The 19,250-nt window shown below is 42.1% G+C and overlaps 1 protein-coding gene across 6 annotated transcripts in view; it reads left to right on the top strand.

Annotated features, from left to right (window-relative positions):
- FAT3 (FAT atypical cadherin 3) overlaps positions 1 to 19,250 on the top strand; it is a 994,495-nt gene that overhangs the window by 826,318 nt on the left and 148,927 nt on the right. For all 6 annotated transcript variants that reach the window (XM_077484996.1, XM_077484994.1, XM_077484992.1 and 3 more), the window contains one exon: positions 16,691 to 16,887. In XM_077484996.1, coding sequence (XP_077341122.1) covers positions 16,691 to 16,887 — 197 coding nt within the window. The remainder of the gene's footprint in view (positions 1 to 16,690; positions 16,888 to 19,250) is intronic.

Raw genomic sequence — 19,250 nt, 5'->3', positions numbered from 1 at the left:
AAAAACTATTCAGTCTCGGAGTGTAAGAGGACACAGGGACACACAATGAGATTGCAGGTGACGCGTTTTAACCTTAAATTGCGTAGGGGGTTTTCACTGTCAGGGCAATAAAGATGTGGAACATTCTTCCACAATTGGTGGTGGCTGCAGGGAGTATGGATATTTTTAAGAGACTCTTGGATGTGCATCTTAAAGAGCACAACATACAGGGATAGGGGAAATAATTAGAGACACTGACACGTGCACCTACACAGGTTGAACTGGATGGACTTTTGTCTTTATTCAACCTTACCTATTATGTAACTATGTTTAATAAGTATTATGGATGTTTCCTTGCTGTCATTGATGAGGTGGTCAGAAGTCACCTGTGTGTGATAGTTGCTGGTCTGTCAACCATCTGACCTCACACACACTTGGGGGGGATTCAATAAAGCACTTACGCCACTTTTCGGCCAATATGGCCCCTTTAAAGTTGACTTTTCAGTAGCTTCACTGAAACATGCAACAGACTAGTCATTTTTAATAGAGCTGCTTTTGGCACTATGGTTGCACTAAATAAAAAAAATAAAAAAATGACCTCCAGTTTATAGATAACAAACCTAGAGATAATAAAAGAAGTGTTCCAGGTATTGAAATGTTATAAATGTGTATATAGACCACACTGCAAAAAAAAATGTGAATCAAGATTACCAAACAGTGCCACATGTAAAAGTGCAAAAAATAAATGAACAAAATCAAAAAAATAATTAATGTCCAATGTAATAATACGTCCATTCAAATATGATTTACTTGAAAAACAGAAGGTAGGTGAGCAGGTGCTGGTGCCATTAGTAACAGATAAACACATGACCACTCACCACAATGGATGGACCTTCTATTACTATATAGGTCTCACTTTTTTGGTTGGACCCACTGCGTAGCTTATCACCAACTGGACCAATCACATGTACCAGGATGTGATTCCTTCCAATGCCATACAGCAGCCATAAGCCCATTCATCTGTGTTTCCTTTTTTTTGTTATTCTTTGTGCATTTTTTCTTGGGGGAAGGGTTCAATTAACCAATATAACTATGTAGAAAATGTCAATTAAAAAAAAAGAAAACTCTGCATCACAGGTAAGTGGCCTTATACAGCAGTAGGGCTGTATTTATAAGACATTTCCTGAGATTATAGATGGGGCAATCATTGTTATTTATTGACATTTTCTACATAGTTACATTGGTCCAGCTTGAACCAATGTAATCATTTATATGTCATACTTGGATGATCCCTCTAGAATGGCCTTTCTCAGCCTTTTCAATACAGAGGAACCCTTGAAATAACTTTCTGGTCTCAGGGAACCCCTGCTAAAAAAAATACTACTGTATATGTACAACACATGATATATTTGTGTGATGGTCTGTGGAAAGAATGCTCCGTATACTTGCCCCCCCATACAGATGGCTAAAAAGATCATTGATGTCAGTGGGAACTTATCTGAGAGGAAAAAAAAATGCTCATTGCCCAAAGAACCCCTAGCAACCTCTTGAAAAACCTTAGTTCTAGAAGCTGGAAATCATTGAAGTAGACACCACTACTCCAGTGATCCCCACTAGCTACTAGGTAATATGCCAAGCACATGCCGTTCAGGTCATGCTTTGCATCTTCTGAATTAATGCAAAGGGTTCTCTGGTTGGATGAAATGTATAGCATTATGGTCCAACCTCTCCACCCTGTCCAATCAGAAAATTCTTTGCATTCATTCAGAACATGCAAAACATTCCCTGAATGGTGCTGGTGGCAAACAGCCAACCACCTGTGCTCCTAATGCAGCATGGCAGCCCCCTCAGAACAGGACCTGGAAGCAAGTGGATGTAGTACTACCCCCGAAGGAGCTTCTGGTTAGATTTGGGCTTACCTTTACCTTCTGTTCTCCTTGTTTCACGTCTAGGGGTGTCCCGTAGTAAACGTACCAGTAACTCAAGAGACTGACATCAGATCCACTTGAATGGATTTTATTTGCAAAATGTAGACAATGAACAGTCTCTTAAATTGGGATCAGAGAGTTGGAAAGGAAGTTCAGGTACTCTTAGTGTCAAAGTCAAAATGTTGAAGAACTTGCTTACTTTGACTGCATCCAGAGAACAGCCATTCGCAACTGGATGTTGACTCAAGTTGGACAGTCCCTCTCTCACAAGGCCTAGCAGCCAACAAGGTGCTTACTCAGGAACAAGTCTCTGCCACAGATGTTGTTGTAGAACATACAAGATATGTCTCTGCCACAGACGTTGTTGTAGAACACGTAGGGAATCTAAACTTGTAAAACACTCGTAGGATACCTGGATCTTTCAGCCAGCTTGGTGATATCCATGAGACCGGATTCTCTTGGGTACTTCAGCCCTTCCAGGCTCTTACTAAGAAACCAACCCGTACGTGGTCTTCTTCTGAAGAGTCCTCCCCTGGAATGCTTGAAGTCACTGGGTCTCTCCCAAACCGGAGACTGCACCCAACCACCTCAGAATCTTCCTTTAGTTTCCTTGCCTCGGGCTAGCCAGCCCCGAGACATCAAAATCGGGTGGATCCACACCCCAGGCCATAGCCTTCCTGGGGGCTGGTCAGGAGGACCAGGACCATGAAGTCAGTACATCATTCTGGACCGGAACTCCGAACCACGTGACGTCTGCATCTTAAATACCCTCTCCCAGAAAGCACAGCGAGAGCGCCACTCCCACTGGGCGGGCTCCAAGAGAGAGTAACTTAAGCACCTAACCAGACCATAGTTCCATGCCTGCCAGAAGAGACAGTGCCCCCTGTGGCCAGGCTGAACATCTCACAGTCCAGTCAGACTGATGCTGAAGTCTAAATTTAGAAAGTTGTACCCAAATCAAACTGCAGTTCAGGCATAACTTTAACTTTGAAAAACGCATAGCACGTTCTCTTCAGGAGCCTAATGCTACATAGAGATCTTATCCATTCTGATGTTGTGGAGCCTCCCGTGTGTGTGCCCTCAGAGCTGCATTTACACAAGACTTAAGTGTCAGCCAGGAGGGAGGGCCACAGCGGGGAGAAGAAGGCATACTGACAAACCAGGAAGTGTCAGAGGTTGAAGATGTCATAAGCATTTTCCAACTATGCAAGGAAGCAAAGATCGTCTACGAAGGCAGCACTGGTCAGTTATATAAATCTGCTTTACTATGCTGCATTACTTTTTTGTAGGTCATAGGTCTCTTTACATTACTGATTGGTCCACTTTGTCGACCCCACAAAAAAATAAAAAGTATGCATGCTTGCATTTCTCTTCATTTTCCCAAATACTCCCTTCCTGTATGTTCAGAAAAGTTTGTTATGCACCATTATGGCTCTCCCTGGAGCACCTACTGCTTTTAAAATAAAAGGAAAAATCAATACAATTATTCTAGCCGGTTACCGAAATGTAGCATGCTTAGCTCTGCGGCAGTACTTATGTCACATTGTAATGATACATTCCATCATTTTTACATCATAAGAAAGGTTTACTAAAACCAATAATAATTGTAAGTATAATGAGATCCACTTGGTTTGTTTTAATGGTGATTACTAAGGAAAATGATATTGTGCCTTTTATATAGCAGAATGAATAATAGGTGCTGAAGCGGGTATTGAAGTTTCCATATTGTTATTGAGTAATTCCAGAATGGAATCTGTATGATATTTAATCAGCAATGTCGTGAAAAAAAAAAGTAAGAACACTTTTTTTTAAGTAAATGTCACTATATCATTTGGCAGCTGAATAAACTTCAGTCTTGGTAGACATCAGGATATTGTTTTAATTAAGGCTCGATCATCTCAGAACTGCTGTTGATGATGAAACCATAGACTGGCTGCCTATAAAATGATGGTATAAGAAAGCAATGGCCGTTATAACTTTGCGGCAATATTTTTTTTTAGTCGGAACATACTTTCCTGGCAGTAGAAGGGTTGATATGCAAATTAGCAACTCTCCAATAGTACAGTCTCATTAGTCCTTTGCCATGTTTCAAAAGGACTGTAGGAGGATGTACAGCAAAAAGCAAAAAGATAAGAGTGCTTTATGGGATCTGTGCTTCATTACTTGTTGCCTGTGGAGAAGTGACCACACACAGGAACACTTCAGATTTATGTTCCTGTTAATGTCTATGACCAAAATAGTACAACACTTTGATACACATGTATCTGGTAACAATATAGGAATTCCTAAAAGAAAGTACACTTAAGTCAACTTTGACACGACTTTGAAATGACTTTGATAAGACTTTTACAATCTCTGGCAAAAATCTCTGTGTCAAAGTCAGATCAAAGTAGTGCAGGAAAGTATTCTGAAGTCACATCAACTTCAGTAGTGTCAATTGGAATGGTTCTCATAGAGATACATGGCATTTCACGCGTCCTGTGACTTTGGGTCTCACAAGTCGATTTTAAGGCCCCTTTCACACTTGTATGACTTGTCCTGCGACTTGGGACAACAAAGTCGCATGACAAGTAGGGATGGGCGAATGGTTCGGCCCGAGCGTGAGTTTGGGCTGAGCTTTTGCTGTCCGGACATTCGACGAACAGCCAAACAAACGAGTCGTTCGACGGTTTGTTCAGCCCCAGAACACAATGCATTGCGGCACTAAACAGTGCATTGCAAGCCCTGAAGGACCTGGACCATTATAACCATTGCATGCCCAATTACTTGCATATAAGCCTTCAAAATGGGCACTCCTGTGTCAGGTAAGTGACACATAATGGACTACTATGCGATGCATAGTAGTCCATTATGCTTTGCCTTTGCAGGGAAGGGTTTACTTCCTCTTTAATGGGGTTTGTTATTTGGATCCAAACTTTCGTGGTGTTTCGGAAGTTCTGGTGTGAACCGAACAGGGGTCCGTTCGACCCATCCTTAATGAAAAGTCGTTCCCCATGATTTCCAATGACAAGCATTCATATTAGTACGACTTCAAGTCATGCTGACTTCAAAGTAGTCTCTGCACTACTTTGGTCCAATTTAGGTGTGAATTACACAGGCATTTCCTGAAATTGCGGCCAAAATTGCCCGACTTTGAAGTTGAGGTAGTGTGAAAGGGGCCTAGTTTGCACAAGTGTGAAAGCAGCCATATACTGAAATGTTAACATAAATCTCTTGCAGTCTTGCTGGAATGGATAAAAAAAGAGCAATACAACTCTTTATAATACCTCTCCTGGAGACATGCTGCTCCAGGTTCCCTTCAGCTCTGGCCATAACTGTAGACTTATGCCCTGTACACACGGTCGGAAATTCCGATGGAAAAAGTCAGATCGCATCATGTTGTCGGAAAATCCGATCGTGTGTGGATGTTATCGTATTTTTTCTGTTGGATTTTCCGACACACAAAGTTTGAGAGCAGGATCTAAAATTTTCCGACAACAAAATCTGATCGCATAAATTCTGATAGTGTGTAGACAACTCCGATGGACAAAGTGCCACGCATGCTCAGAATAAACTAAGAGACGAAAGCTATTGGCTACTGGCCCGTTTATAGTCCCGACGTACATGTTTGACGTCACCTCGTTCAGAATGAAAGCTATTGGCTACTGGCCCGTTTATAGTCCCAACGTACACGTTTGACGTCACCTCATTCAGAACGAAAGCTATTGGCTACTGGCCCGTTTATAGTCATGACGTACATGTTTGACGTCACCTCGTTCAGAATGAAAGCTATTGGCTACTGGCCCGTTTATAGTCATGACGTACATGTTTGACGTCACCTCGTTCAGAACGATCAGATTTTCCGACAACTTTATGCGACCGTGTGTATGCAACACAAGTTTCGGATAAAATCCGTCAGAAAAAATCCGCCGGATTTTGTGGTCGGAATGTCCAACCGTGTGTACAGGGCATTAGGCTCCTCATTCATGCTCACATGCCTCATAAGCACCTCATTCATGCACTCTGCTGAAGAGGAATAATAGTCAATCTAAATTGTAATTCTCCCCTTTAGCAGAGATCACACATTGAAGTGGAACCCAGGAGAACGTATTATGCAGGAAAGGTAAGTATTGAGATCCTTCTGCTACTTGTATATCGATCCCAGCAGGATCATTTACTAAATATTATGTTATTTTTACTTATCTACGTTCCCCTCCATGTATCGCCTGCGCTTATATATGCATTTCCTTTTACACTCTGGATTGTAGGGTGTGGTTCTTTGGGCCTACCCTAAAGTCTAGGGGGAGGATTTGTGGTCTTTAGGTTCCTTCCTTCCTTCGTTTTTGCACATTGCACTGCAGACTTGAAAAAAAAAAACCCACAAAATCCCCCCCCCCAAAGTTTTTTGGTATCTTTAGACTACATGTGTGCTTTCAGAATTTCTCAAATATATTTTTTTTTCACAAAAAGTGCTGTCGTTTTCTTAAAATTATAATGAAGTTACAATATTTGACTGTTGCTTAGTGTCAGAATAGTTGTGCAATGGGATTTCTCCTATCCTTGTCTTTATGTGACAATACTTTGCAGCTGACTTGAGGATTCTACTTGAAATTAATGAAGCATTGTTAATCAATCTCCTTTAGAGAAGCACTTAGTGTGTGTACTCTTGAGGAAAAGAGAGAAGCGTTGAAAATTTACTGTCAACACGGAAAGTTGCTGACAGCCCTGGTGCCGGGTCGCGTGGCGGCACAGTCAATCACAGAGGACAGCCAGCCTAGAGAGTGTAATCTGCTCAATAACAAGCACGTTATGTCCCAGGCTGTATATAAGCTCTTGGAAAAAGGCTCATTACAAAGCACAGAAAGGTATGAGTGTGCTAATGAACCTTTTTGTTCCTTTTGCATGAGGACAAACCTATGCAGATTGTTCCAAGACAGCAGAAGGCCCTTCATGGCCACCATTAAGGAGATGTGGTGTCTGCAACGCATTTGTTCTGCACTATGTTTGAGATCTCTTGTTGTAAGTCATCTTTAGTGCAATCAGAATGTTTTGATTGTGCTAATGAACTTTTTTGTTCCCTTTGCATGAGGACATCTATGCAGCTGTCTCCAAGACAGCAGACGGCCCTTAAGGGCCACCATTAAAGAGCTGCAGTGTTTGTCCTGCATTATGTTTGGGATCTCTTGTTGTAAGACACCTTAGGATTAATATTCCTTCCTTTTATGATGTGGACGGTCTTGCTTCAATACTCAGGCTCCATGCACACTGAAGCTCAAAAAAGCTTTTTCTGGATGCCAGATTGCTGGCAGAAAACGCTGGTTGAAAAACTTGCTTTTAACAGCGTTTTGTACTAGCGTTTATGAGCGTTTATGAGCGTTTATTAGCATTAGCGTTTATGGGCGTTTTCAATAAAAATACACAGAGGACACTCCAAAAATCCCACAGTACATTCCAAACTCCCACAATGCATTGAAAAAATAGAATGCCGAACACTAATTAACGCGCGTTTATGAGCGTTTATAAGCGTTTATCAGCGTTTATCAGCGTTTGTCGTTTTTTGGCGGTGAAAAACGGCACTTTGAACGCAAATTTCTGGCGTTCAGAAAAAAGCCCATAAACTCCACTGCTCATTAAAGCTGAAAAACGTCCATGTGTGCATGGACACATAGGCTAACATAGAGTGGAGTTTATGGGCTTTTAAAAAAAACGCCCAAACTCCAATAAACTGCAGTTTATGAGCTCCAGTGTGCATGGAGCCTTACTGACTCAGATAAGGACATCAGACTTGTTCCAGATAGCACTGGAGCTACAGAGAAACTTCATAGAAGCTGGAAAGTGGCCACTTTTGCATTCCTGCTTCCCTTGAGTTGCCATCAACCACAAGGTTGCTAATGTGACATAAGGTCACAGTCCAACAGTACATCATTCTTTTCAGAACATACATAGTCCAGGCCACTAATGTACCCCCCTCCAGTACATACAAAACACTCTGTTCCCAGTCATCCCTCTTCCTCTCTGTTCACAATCTCCTGAGCTTAGTCTAGAAACATTTATGACGAACTGTATTATATATTGAATAAATGTAATTAGAAAAGCAAAGAGTTTATCAGACGTGATATATATGATATATATAGACTTTAATTCTTTCCAAAGTGACCCCCTAACAACAGAAACAGCATAATATAGACCATTTACATGCTGGCGCTTACAGTACCTTTACAAAGAAAGACTCCTTGGGTTTGGAGATTTGAAGGAGGTGTTGACACTTGACTGCCTGTCTACTTCTGCTATACCTCCTACCTTTCTGGCATAGGAGATGAGAGCTCTAAAGGCTATACACTGCTAGATATTTTTCTAAGGAATTTCTCTATCCTCGCTACCATGGATGGGCAATTCCCTCCTGGCAGCTACTGCATTCTGCTGCCTTCAGTTGTCAGAGTACCTGAACAGCAACTGCATTCTATAAGATACAGCCACTGCTAAACTGACTTTTCTGCATAGCTCATTCAGTTTTTCAGTTGAAGTAAGTCAGGTGGGAGTGGGCCGACAGAGAAATCCATATATTGAATTTTGGTCAGTTCATCAACCGGTTCCTGACAGGCTCGCGCAGATATACTGAGGAAGAATGGCTTCCCTGGGAAAAACCCCATACGGGTACATCCTTCCATTTTTCAGCCACCAGAGGGTGCACGCGTGTCTGCTGCACGGCGGGGGACCTGATATGCGTGGCCGGCGGGCACAATCACTGCTGGCTACGCGCGATCGCATGCACAAGCGCCAGCATGGGATTTGTGTGTGTAAACACACAAATCCCTGCGCTGTCAGGGAAAAGGAAACATACAGGTATACCCCACTTTTAAGTACACATTGGGGTTTATTTACTAAAGCTGGAAAGTGCAAAATCAGGCTCACTTCTGCATAGAAACTAATGAGCTTCTAACCCCAGCTTGTTCAATTAAGCTTTGGTAATAAAACCTGGAAGCTCATTGGTTTCTATGCAGAAGTGAGCCTGATTTTGCACTTTCCAGCTTTAGTAAATAAACCCCATTGTGTACTTAAAAGTGGGGTATGCCTGTATAGTTTGTTCCTACTAAGTAGGAAAAACGATATGTTTCCTCTGCTAGTCACTCCCATCCCCACACAGTTAGAACACACCGAGGGAACACACAATTAACCCCTTGATCGCCCCCCATTGTTAACCCCTTCCCTGCCAGTGACCTTTACACAGTAATCAGTGCATATTTATAGCACTGATCGCTGCAAAATGTCAATGGTCCCAAAAAAGTGTCAAAAGTGTCCAATTTGTCCATCGCAATGTCATAGTACTGCTAAAAATCGCAGATCACCGCCATTTCTAGTAAAAAAAAAAGAAATAATAAAAATGCCATAAAAATGCGATAAATCTTTCCCATAGTTTGTAGATGCTATAACTTTCAATATACGCTTATTGCAATTTTTTTATCAAAAATATGTAGAAGAATGTATATTGGCCTAAACTGATGTTTAGGACTGATGACTGATGAACTGAAAAAATATATTTTTTTAAATGGTGGATATATATTATACCAAAAAATTAGTAAGTAAAAAATATAGTTTTTTTTTTTCAAAATTGTCGCTATTTTTTGTTTATAGGACACAAAATTAAAAACCACAGAGGTGATCAAATACCACCAAAAGAAAGCTCTATTTGTGTCAAAAAAAAGACGCAAGTTTCCTTTGGGTACAGCATCAAATAACTGCGCAATTGTCAGTTAAAGCGGTGCAGTTCCAAATTGTAAAAAGGGCTCTGGACAGGAAGGGGGTAAAATCTTCTGGGGCTGAAGCGGTTAAGAACCGGCTGAAATTTTCAGTGCATGGTCAGCTTTAGACCTTTTCTCCACTATTGCATCAATCTTTTTTAGGCAGAAGTCCATTCATTTCCACCCCCAGTCATATGTCTGTTACTTCAAATAACAAAAAAAAGCAGATTGCTCATTTTATATATTGCAAATATATAGGTAGTTATCATAGCAGCACAATTCTAGAATTTCTGTGGAATAAACATGAACACAAATACATTTATTTGTCTGTTGCGATATCACAGTATATTGTAAAATCTTTTAAAAATCTGGTGTGACTCCTTATTTTGGTTTTGTTAGTAGTAGAAAATGTACAGGTTAACCAAATTTGTAGCCTAACTGACTAAAGCTAAGCCAACTCCAGTGCCACCTCTCCATCCTTAAAGTTTTTATTCTCAATCTCCATTATGGAATATGTTAACAGACAATTTTAAGCACCCCCAGAAGTTCCTCCAAGACAAAGGTTATTCGCTTTTCTGGGACATAATAACCCTTTCTTTTTTTTTTCCAAGGAGGATGTGTCTCTACAGTTTAATGATGTGGAAACGTGTTATTGCCTTTTTCAATGTCAGTGTTCCAGCCTAATAAAAGGTTGTTCTGCTTCATCTCTTATACTCCTTACCAGCCTTCAGTCTGATAAATTCCATGTCATTGAAACGCTTATCTTGAACTTGCTCCTCAAATGACCCCTCATTAGGGCTGTTTTCGTACTTGCGAGTCTTCCCCCTGTCATGAACCTAGTTCCTTCTCCAAAATAAATAATTAAGGATTGCGCACATCTGTATCATAATTCTTAATCATCGAACGATTCTGAAATAAAATCTGCTGATTTTGCTTGCTTCCTAATCAAGAGGAAATTACATTTCCCAGGTAGCTAACACCAGAACAAAGTGAGACTAATATCCAGAGGTGATTCATTTCTGATTGTGTCTCTGAGAGTCCATTCACACTTCTGTAATTTAAACGACCAGTCCACCCATAACTAACATTTCAGTTTGTGATTATCAGAAACCATGAATCAGACTGAGACAGAAGTACAGTTAAATCATACTTGTTTCATAATAGTAAAAAAATAGTAAAAAAATGTAAACAGAGTAAAAGTCAAAACATAGCCAGAGTTCAAGAACCGGAACTGATAGTCAGACAAGCCAAAACGTCAGGGAGCCAGAGATGAGCATAGTAGAAAAGCAAGCAGGATTTGGAGCCAGAAGAAATGTCAGCCAAGGAAGTCTTTAACAGGAACACAGGAGAGCATCTCTTGAGATGTGACCAAGGTGAAGGCGGAGATCATCTGGGCTGAACGGCTTAAGTAGGCAGGACTGAGGAGCAGGATATCATCAATAGGTGAGTCGCTGTGGAGAGATAAGAGCTAGCAATTAGCCGACAGCTGAGCGGCCAGCTTTGAGAAGGAAGGGCTGAGCCCAGCCCTGACAGTGATAGGTGCTGGATACTTAAAGTATATCTAAAGCCAACATTTGTTTTGGTATTGGATCTTGTAGGGAATGGTTCGAACCACTGTTTTATGACATCCCTTTACTTCCTGGTGTATAGATCAAACTAAAAGCAGGGGGAAATCTCTCCGGAGTGAAAAAATTCATCTCTTAGGCACCAGTATTTCCTTTCTTTTGCTGTTTGATGACAACTCTAATTTTTTAAATTTCCCTCACTTTTAGTTCCGATTGCCAGTGGTCACCAGGACAAATAGAAAAAGTAAATGTATATAGAAGGGACATAGATAACCAACAAATGTGACAGGGTTGCCAACCTTTCCCATTCACGCTACAAAAATAAAGTTTTGGCTTTAGATACACTTAAACCAACAGGGACTCTATTGGTGAGATCTCTACTTGAGTTTGTCAGCATGCATACCTGCTGTGGCTGTTATGAGAAAGTTCCACTTAATTCATATATTTTACATGATAGAGAAATTAACAGGAGTAGCTCGGACACACAAAGGTGGGTGCAAACACCCAAAACTTATGGGTGGACAGGAACTGAGTCAGAGATTAGGGAAATATCTCCATTAGAGTATCCAAGAAATATAAGAACCCAGGAGCTGATTGAGCCCAGCAGGCTCCACCAGGTATTTGGATGGACTGAGCCTTACATGTACTTTTTTTGTACTTAAGACATAACTAAAGGTAAATCTTTTTTTTTTCTGTTTTTGATAGAATATGGAGGGGTTAAAACCCATGTTAGGTTTTAATTGCTGTCTGTGTCCCCATTAGGCAGAGTAGCCCTCTCTATTTGTGCTTATCACCACTGTCACAGATAATGAAGGTAAGGGTAAATCCAAAATTTTGATTTGCTACCAGAAAAGGAATAGAGGAGAAATCTGCCATTGTGCATACTTTTTTTCCAAGACAAAGGTCTAAGCCCTTGTACACACGGTCGGACATTCCGACAACCAAATCCGTCGGATTTTGTCTGAAACTGGTGTTGCATACACACGGTCGGACAAAGTTGTCGGAAAATCCAATTGTTCAGAACGTGATGACGTTATTTCGTTACGACGGGACTACGTTCAGGCTAGTAGCCAATAGCTTTGGTCTAGGAATTTGATCTGAGCATGCGTGGCACTTTGTCCGATCGGAATTCTCTACAAGAGATCCAAGTCTGATCTACAAAGTCCGATTGGATCATGTTGTCGGAAAATTTTATAGCCCAGCTCTAAAACTTTGTCGGGCGGATATTCCGATGGAAACAGTCCGATGGAGCCCACACACGGTCGGATTATCCAACAACACGGTTCGATCGGACATTTTCCATCGTAATGTCCGACCGTGTGTACAAGGGCTAAGAGGGGATACTCCTCACATTGGAAAGACTCCTGTTGAGTCTACAAGACTAGATATACTTTAAAGATGCCAATTTTAGTATTAAAAAAAGTTCTAATCTAAAAAACCCTTTTTGCTTACTTAAACCTGTTTCATGATACACCAGGTCTTCTCTCTTCCTCACTGTAGAATGGGTGTAGCCTGTAGTCCTTCATTTGGTGCCCACATTGCTTTTTGGGTGATAGGTACACTTGTTATTTTCAGCACATTGGCAGGGTCCTCTCTGGTCTAGAAGACTACAGAGGTTTGATGGCATTGTAATTACTAATTATTATCAGAAGTGAAAAGAAGGCACTGGTTGTCACAAGCACAGGCTGCATGTCATTCCTGGAAGTGGTCCCGCCTAGGGAAACAGGAATTTAATTCAAAAACATAAGCGGTAAATGGGTGAGTGGGGTTAGGCGTTAGTCTTTGCCTGTAGGCTTTAAAACATATGGATTGTTCTCACATACACATTTTCATTTTCTGTAAATTTGTACAGAGCTTGTAAACTGCTTGTAAACAAATGCAGATAACAAATGAATGTTAAAGGTCATGCAAAAATGCACTCAAAAGTATCTAAAATGTACTGCAGTATATGGTACAAGTGATTTAAAAGGCTTCACAAAAAAGTTGTGTTTTTAGCACAGAACAGGGTTCCCAACTGTCAATTTACAGACGTTCCATAAAAAGCTGCAGGATAATTCAAGCTGTCCATGAAGTCTGAGAATAAAAAATAATTCTATAAAAAAAATTGATTTTTTTTCCTTACTGTTGAGTGCCAGTCATTCACAATGTTATCTCACTTTCATCTAATGCAGCACTTAAAAGATTGTTTGGTGGTCTCATCTAAAGTATTGGCTTTTTCTATGTTGTTAAGCTTTTTTCAGTGTGATACCAGCCTGTCTAGGCTTTTTTTTTTTTTTTTTTTTAACCACCAACTGTAATTATTTACAAAGCATAGCTAAAGTATAACTAGTAATGGACTGTTTCTAAAAACTTGATATCATTATGGTCAGGTCAGGTCAGGTCTGCACTGCTAAGATGATATACAGTGGTGTGAAAAAGTGTTTGCCCCCTTCCTCATTTCCTGTTCCTTTGCATGTTTGTCACACTTAAGTGTTTCGGAACATCAAACCAATTTAAACAATAGTCAAGGACAACACAAGTAAACACAAAATGCAATTTGTAAATGAAGGTGTTTATTATTAAAGGTGAAAAAAAATCCAAACCATCATGGCCCTGTGTGAAAAAGTGATTGCCCCCTAAACCTAATAACTGGTTGGGCCACCCTTAGCAGCAACAACTGCAACCAAGCGTTTGCGATAACGTGCAATGAGGCTTTTACAGCGTCCTGGAGGAATTTTGGCCCACTCATCTTTGCAGAATTGTCCTAATTCAGTTACATTAGAGGGTTTTCGAGCATGAGCGGCCTTTTTAAGGTCATACCACAACATCTCAATAGGATTCAGGTCAGGACTTTGGCTAGGCCACTCCAAAGTCTTCATTTTGTTTTTCTTCAGCCATTCGGTGGTGGACTTGCTGGTGTGTTTAGGATCATTGTCCTGCTGCAGAACCCAAGTTCATTTCAGCTTGAGTACACGAACAGATGGTCGGACATTCTCCTTCAGGATCTCTTGGTAGACAGCAGAATTCATAGTTCCTTTTATCACGGCAAGTCTTCCAGGTCCTGAAGCAGCAAAACAGCTCCAGACCATCACACTACCACCACCATATTTTACTGTTGGTATAATGTTCTTTTTATGAAATGCAGTGTTCTTTCTACGCCAGATATACTTGGACACACACCTTCCAAAGAGTTCCACTTTTGTCTCATCGGTCCACAGAATGTTGTCCCAAAAGTCTTGGGGATCATCAAGATGTGTTGTGGAGAAATTGAGACGAGCTTTGATGTTCTTTTTGCTCAGCAGTGGTTTTCTCCTTGGAACTCTGCCATGCAGGCCATTTTTGCCCAGTCTTTTCCTGATGGTGGAGGCATGAACGCTGACCTTAACTGAGGCAAGTGAGGCCTGCAGTTCCTTGGACGTTGTGGGGTCTTTTGTGACCTCTTGGATGAGTCGTCGCTGCGCTCTTGGGGTAATTTTGGGCGGCCGGCCACTCCTGGGAAGGTTCACCACTGTTCCATGTCTTCGCCATTTGTGGATAATGGCTCTCACTGTGGTTCGCTGGATTCCCAAAGCTTTGGAAATGGCTTTATAACCCTTTCCAGACTGATAGATCTCAATTACTTTCTTTCTCAATTGTTCCTGAATTTCTTTGGGTCTCGGCATGATGTGTAGCTTTTAAGGATCTTCTGGTGGACCTTACTGTGTCAAGCAGCTCCTATTTAAGTGATGCCTTGATTGTGAACAGGTGTGGCAATAATCAGGCCTGGGTGTGGCTAGAGAAATTGAACTCAGGTGTGGACAACCACAGTTATAGTATGTTTTAACAAGGGGGGCAATCACTTTTTCACACATGGCCATGATGGTTTGGATTTTTTTTCACCTTTAATAATAAACACCTTCATTTACAAATTGCATTTTGTGTTTACTTGTGTTGTCCTTGACTATTGTTTAAATTGGTTTGATGTTCCGAAACACTTAAGTGTGACAAACATGCAAAGGAACAGGAAATGAGGAAGGGGGCAAACACTTTTTCACACCACTGTAGCTGTTCAGATATCAAGCTGTAAGAAAATATATTGGAGGTTGTCCACACTGCTGCAAATTGGCAATAGATGTTCTCTTTTCTCTAGATAAACAAAGTTGGATTATAACTGGTCCACATGATCACTGCTCTTTGTATTGAATGCAGTGGCAATAACCATGACCATACTTTAGACAAATGCAAATACAAACTTATACCAGTGAAGTCTGCTTGTGTGTTTATGTAGTAAGTGCAACAATTATAGTCTTAAATCATGCCTAAATTGACATTCTGGGTAGGAAGAGTGGCTGTACAGGACCTGGTCTATGGAAACTGTACCAAAACAGATAACACATAACTAGACACCACCATTGAATGTTTCCTGTAGCTGATTTTTTCCCCCATTACTAATATAACATGTCTCGTTCTGCACCATGTCTCTGCATGGTGGTAGCCACCTTGATAGAGTAGCAGGGTTTTGCATTTCTAATGTCAGAGCTACCTCCCCTGATGATAGGTGATCTGGTAACTGGTATGGTAATGATCAAGAAGCAGTGGGAGAGGTGTTGGAAGCACAAATCTATATAATGGATTAAGCAGAAGAAGGAAGAGCCTTGTACTACATATCCTTGGGTACAGCTTTCTCTCCAGCAAGGAGAACAGTAAGCAACAGAGTAGTGGCATCACCAAGTCTTACTTCAAATTGGGCGAGACTGGAAGTCAGAGGCACAATGATCTCACATTGCAGATATACAGCTATGAGGATCAAGGCACAGGAGTGCCTGGGCACACTCATATACCAGAAAGTACATTACTATTTTTTAATAAATAAAAAGGGTACAAATTGAATAGTAGTGCTTAAGAACAATAAACATGTTGCTTATATAATAGCAAATCTCCACTGTTTAAAGAGGAAGTAAACCCTGATGAGTTTACTTCCTCTTTCATTCCCTGCAAAGGTAAAGCATAATGGACTACTATGCATCACATAGTAGTCCATTATGTGTCACTTATCTGACACAGGAGCCAGTGAAATCACCGCTGTGCTCTGTAGTCCGGCGTATCCATCTTCTCGGTGGGTCTCGCTGCTCCGCCACTGTCATTCGGCGAAGACGCAATGACATCACTCCCGCGCATGTGCACAGGAGCCGCCACTCGCGGCATGCACCGTAGACAGTGGTGCCTGTCTTTCGGCAAATATCTCCTAAACCGTGTAGGTTTAGGAGATATTTCTTGGACCTACATGTAAGCCTTAATCTAGGCTTACCTATAGATCAAAGTGTGTTGTAAGGGTTTACAACCACTTTAAGCTCAGTTCAATATTTACCTTTAAAATTGTACAGTATTTCCTCATTGGAATTGTAATATAGATAAAACTATAACAGGGTTGTGTTTGAAGCAGTCATTAGGATACAAATAGTACTTTGTTAAATTATTTGATTATTATTAATGCTTTGGTCACTAACTGACTCTGACCGGATCTTCTTCTTCCCCCCTTCAGGAGGTAACCCCAAGGGTAAGTTTGGCCTGGGCCTCATACAAAATGAATGGAAAGTTTATGTCAAAAGGCCTTTGGATCGTGAGGAGCAGGACACATATTTTCTGAATATCACAGCAACAGATGGCCTTTTTGTCTCCCAAACTGTCGTAGAGGTCTATGTTGCAGACGTCAATGACAACAGTCCTGTGTGTGATCAGGTATGGACTAAAACTGTATGTTTAATGTGTCTTATTTTTAAAATTATTCCATTGACTGGGGACATAGATTCATTTGTGAGAGTCCACCCAGGACTGGAAGATGTGTGCAGTACCACTACAGTTTTTTCAATTCTTAGGCTCTTGGGTGGTAAAATACGCACTCAGGAAATTCTAAATTGCCTACATGGTCATTTCTCTTTTAGGCAGGTGCAAATATAAATGTATATTAGTGAAGCCTGCCTGTCTGTTTATGTAGTGAGTGTTGGCCTTATCTCAACAGAGCAACAAATATAGTCTTGGAATATGTCCATTTATGACGTGCCAGGTGCTAAAAGTGGCACACATAAGTTAAATAACCTGAACTTGGGAAGCTGTGCCCAAAATAAAGCAAAAAATGGACAAGTCTCCATGATTGCCTGTAGGCTTCCAGTAGCTGATCTCTTCCTCATTACCGACTTACTCCATGTCTTTGCATGGATTTAGCCATCTGGTTAGAGGAGTAGGACTGACGTAGGGGGCACTGGGGAGAAAGGCCTATAAAAGTCTGAGATTCAACAGCACAGCCTCTGCAAAAAAAGTTTCAATGCAGGCTCATAACATAGCAGTGCACCTGTAGAATGCAGGTAAGTATACATTTGAGGATAAGGAAATGAATCAGTCAGAAAAGGAAATGAATCACCGCACTCTGAGCTGCAGCCATTTTCTTATTTATTAAATAGCAACAGGGGCCACTTCTGATATTCCTTGCATTGAAAAGCATTTTTGATAAAGGTCTTTGAAAAAGTGCTTTGCAGTGTAAAACATATCAGAAGTGACCCCTGGTACTATTCAATAAATAATAAAAGTTTCTGCAGCCCAGAGTGTGTTGATTCATTTCCTTTTCTGACAGATTTTCTGTAGAGGAACAAACCAGACCAACACTTAGGGATTTAGCTGTGGAGCCTATGATGAGCCATTCACATTCAGCAGTAAGTATGTCTTATTCATTAAAGGAGGAAGAGGGTGGGTTACTGTAGATTGGGGATGGCAAAACAAGTTTTAGAGGTTGCATTGTGGTAATTTTATATGAACAGTTTAGTTGGTTAGAAGTACTTCTTCTACGGGGGCGTGGCCTGGCGATGCACTAGAGCAGACGTGCTTCGCGGGAGCTCCGGCATCGGCGCGGATTTAAGATCTAATTTAGCAAGATCCCCCTCACTACTGCTTACCCCAAGCATGGGGAGGAAAACGGGCAAGTCCCTGCCCAAGAAGGGCTCAGCTTCCGGCACCATTAAGCGCTTTTTGGCCGCGGAGACCGAGGATGTCCCGGACCATGACGGCCTAGGCCGCACGCCGCACAGCACGTTGCCGATGCACAGCCCCGCCTCTTCAGCTAGGCTGGAGGGCAGATCCCGCTCGCCCGATACCTCGGCCGAATCGGAGGATGAGAGAGAACTGGCCGGACCTGCCGAGATAGCTACCAGGGTGAGCGATCTCCCGACTAAAGCCGACCTCGCCTCGATGCTGTTGAATCTCGAATGAGCGATTCGGAAGGACGTGTCGGCGGTCCGTTCGGACTTATCGCAGGTACTGGTACGTGTGGAGGAGACGGAACAACGACTGGATAGACACGCGTCTGCTATTCGATCGCTTCAGACGACTACCCGTCAACTTACGATCGCCCACCGTACAGCTCTCTATAAAATCGAGGACCAGGAGAACCGAAACCGACGCAACAACGTTCGGATCCGTGGCCTTCCGGAGGCGACCGGAGACGATGACCTCTTGCCTTCAGTCAGGGGCATTTTTAACAGCCTTCTCGGCAGAGCGCCCGACGCGCCGTTGAAGATCGATCGGGTCCATAGGGCCCTCCGACCTCGCTCCATGACCACCGAGGTCCCACGAGATATCATCTGTAGACTCCATCATTACCCGGATAAAGAGTTAATTATGAAGAAGGCCCGGGATGCCACGCCATTTGATTTCCATGGCGCCGCTCTCACCTTATTTCCGGATCTGGCCAAAGAGACATTGGATAGGCGTAGGGCCTTGCGCCCCCTCACGGAGCTTCTACAGTCAGCCTCTATCAGGTACCGGTGGGGCTTCCCTGCAGCTTTAATCGCCTCGGTCAACGGCAAGACCTCTGTCCTAAGGTTCCCTGAAGACTTACCACGATTCTGTGCTGACCTGAATCTTGACGTGCCTGAGTTACCGGGTTGGACTGAGGTCCTCCCGCCACCACCAAAGCTTCCTGACCGTCAATGGCACAAAGCGGGCCGGAAGCCTCTGGCTGCGGATCTGGCATCCCAGGGGCACCCCTGAATGGCGCAATGTGCGATTATCCCTGTGTGCTTTCTCTCTCCGGTCCTCGCGGACATCTTGGA

Source organism: Lithobates pipiens, unplaced genomic scaffold (genome assembly GCF_037356315.1).
Source record: "Lithobates pipiens isolate NorthernLeopardFrog02 unplaced genomic scaffold, aLitPip1_a1.2 Scaffold_17, whole genome shotgun sequence".
Lineage (NCBI taxonomy): Eukaryota > Metazoa > Chordata > Amphibia > Anura > Ranidae > Lithobates > Lithobates pipiens.
This window is presented reverse-complemented; position numbering and strand designations above follow the sequence as displayed.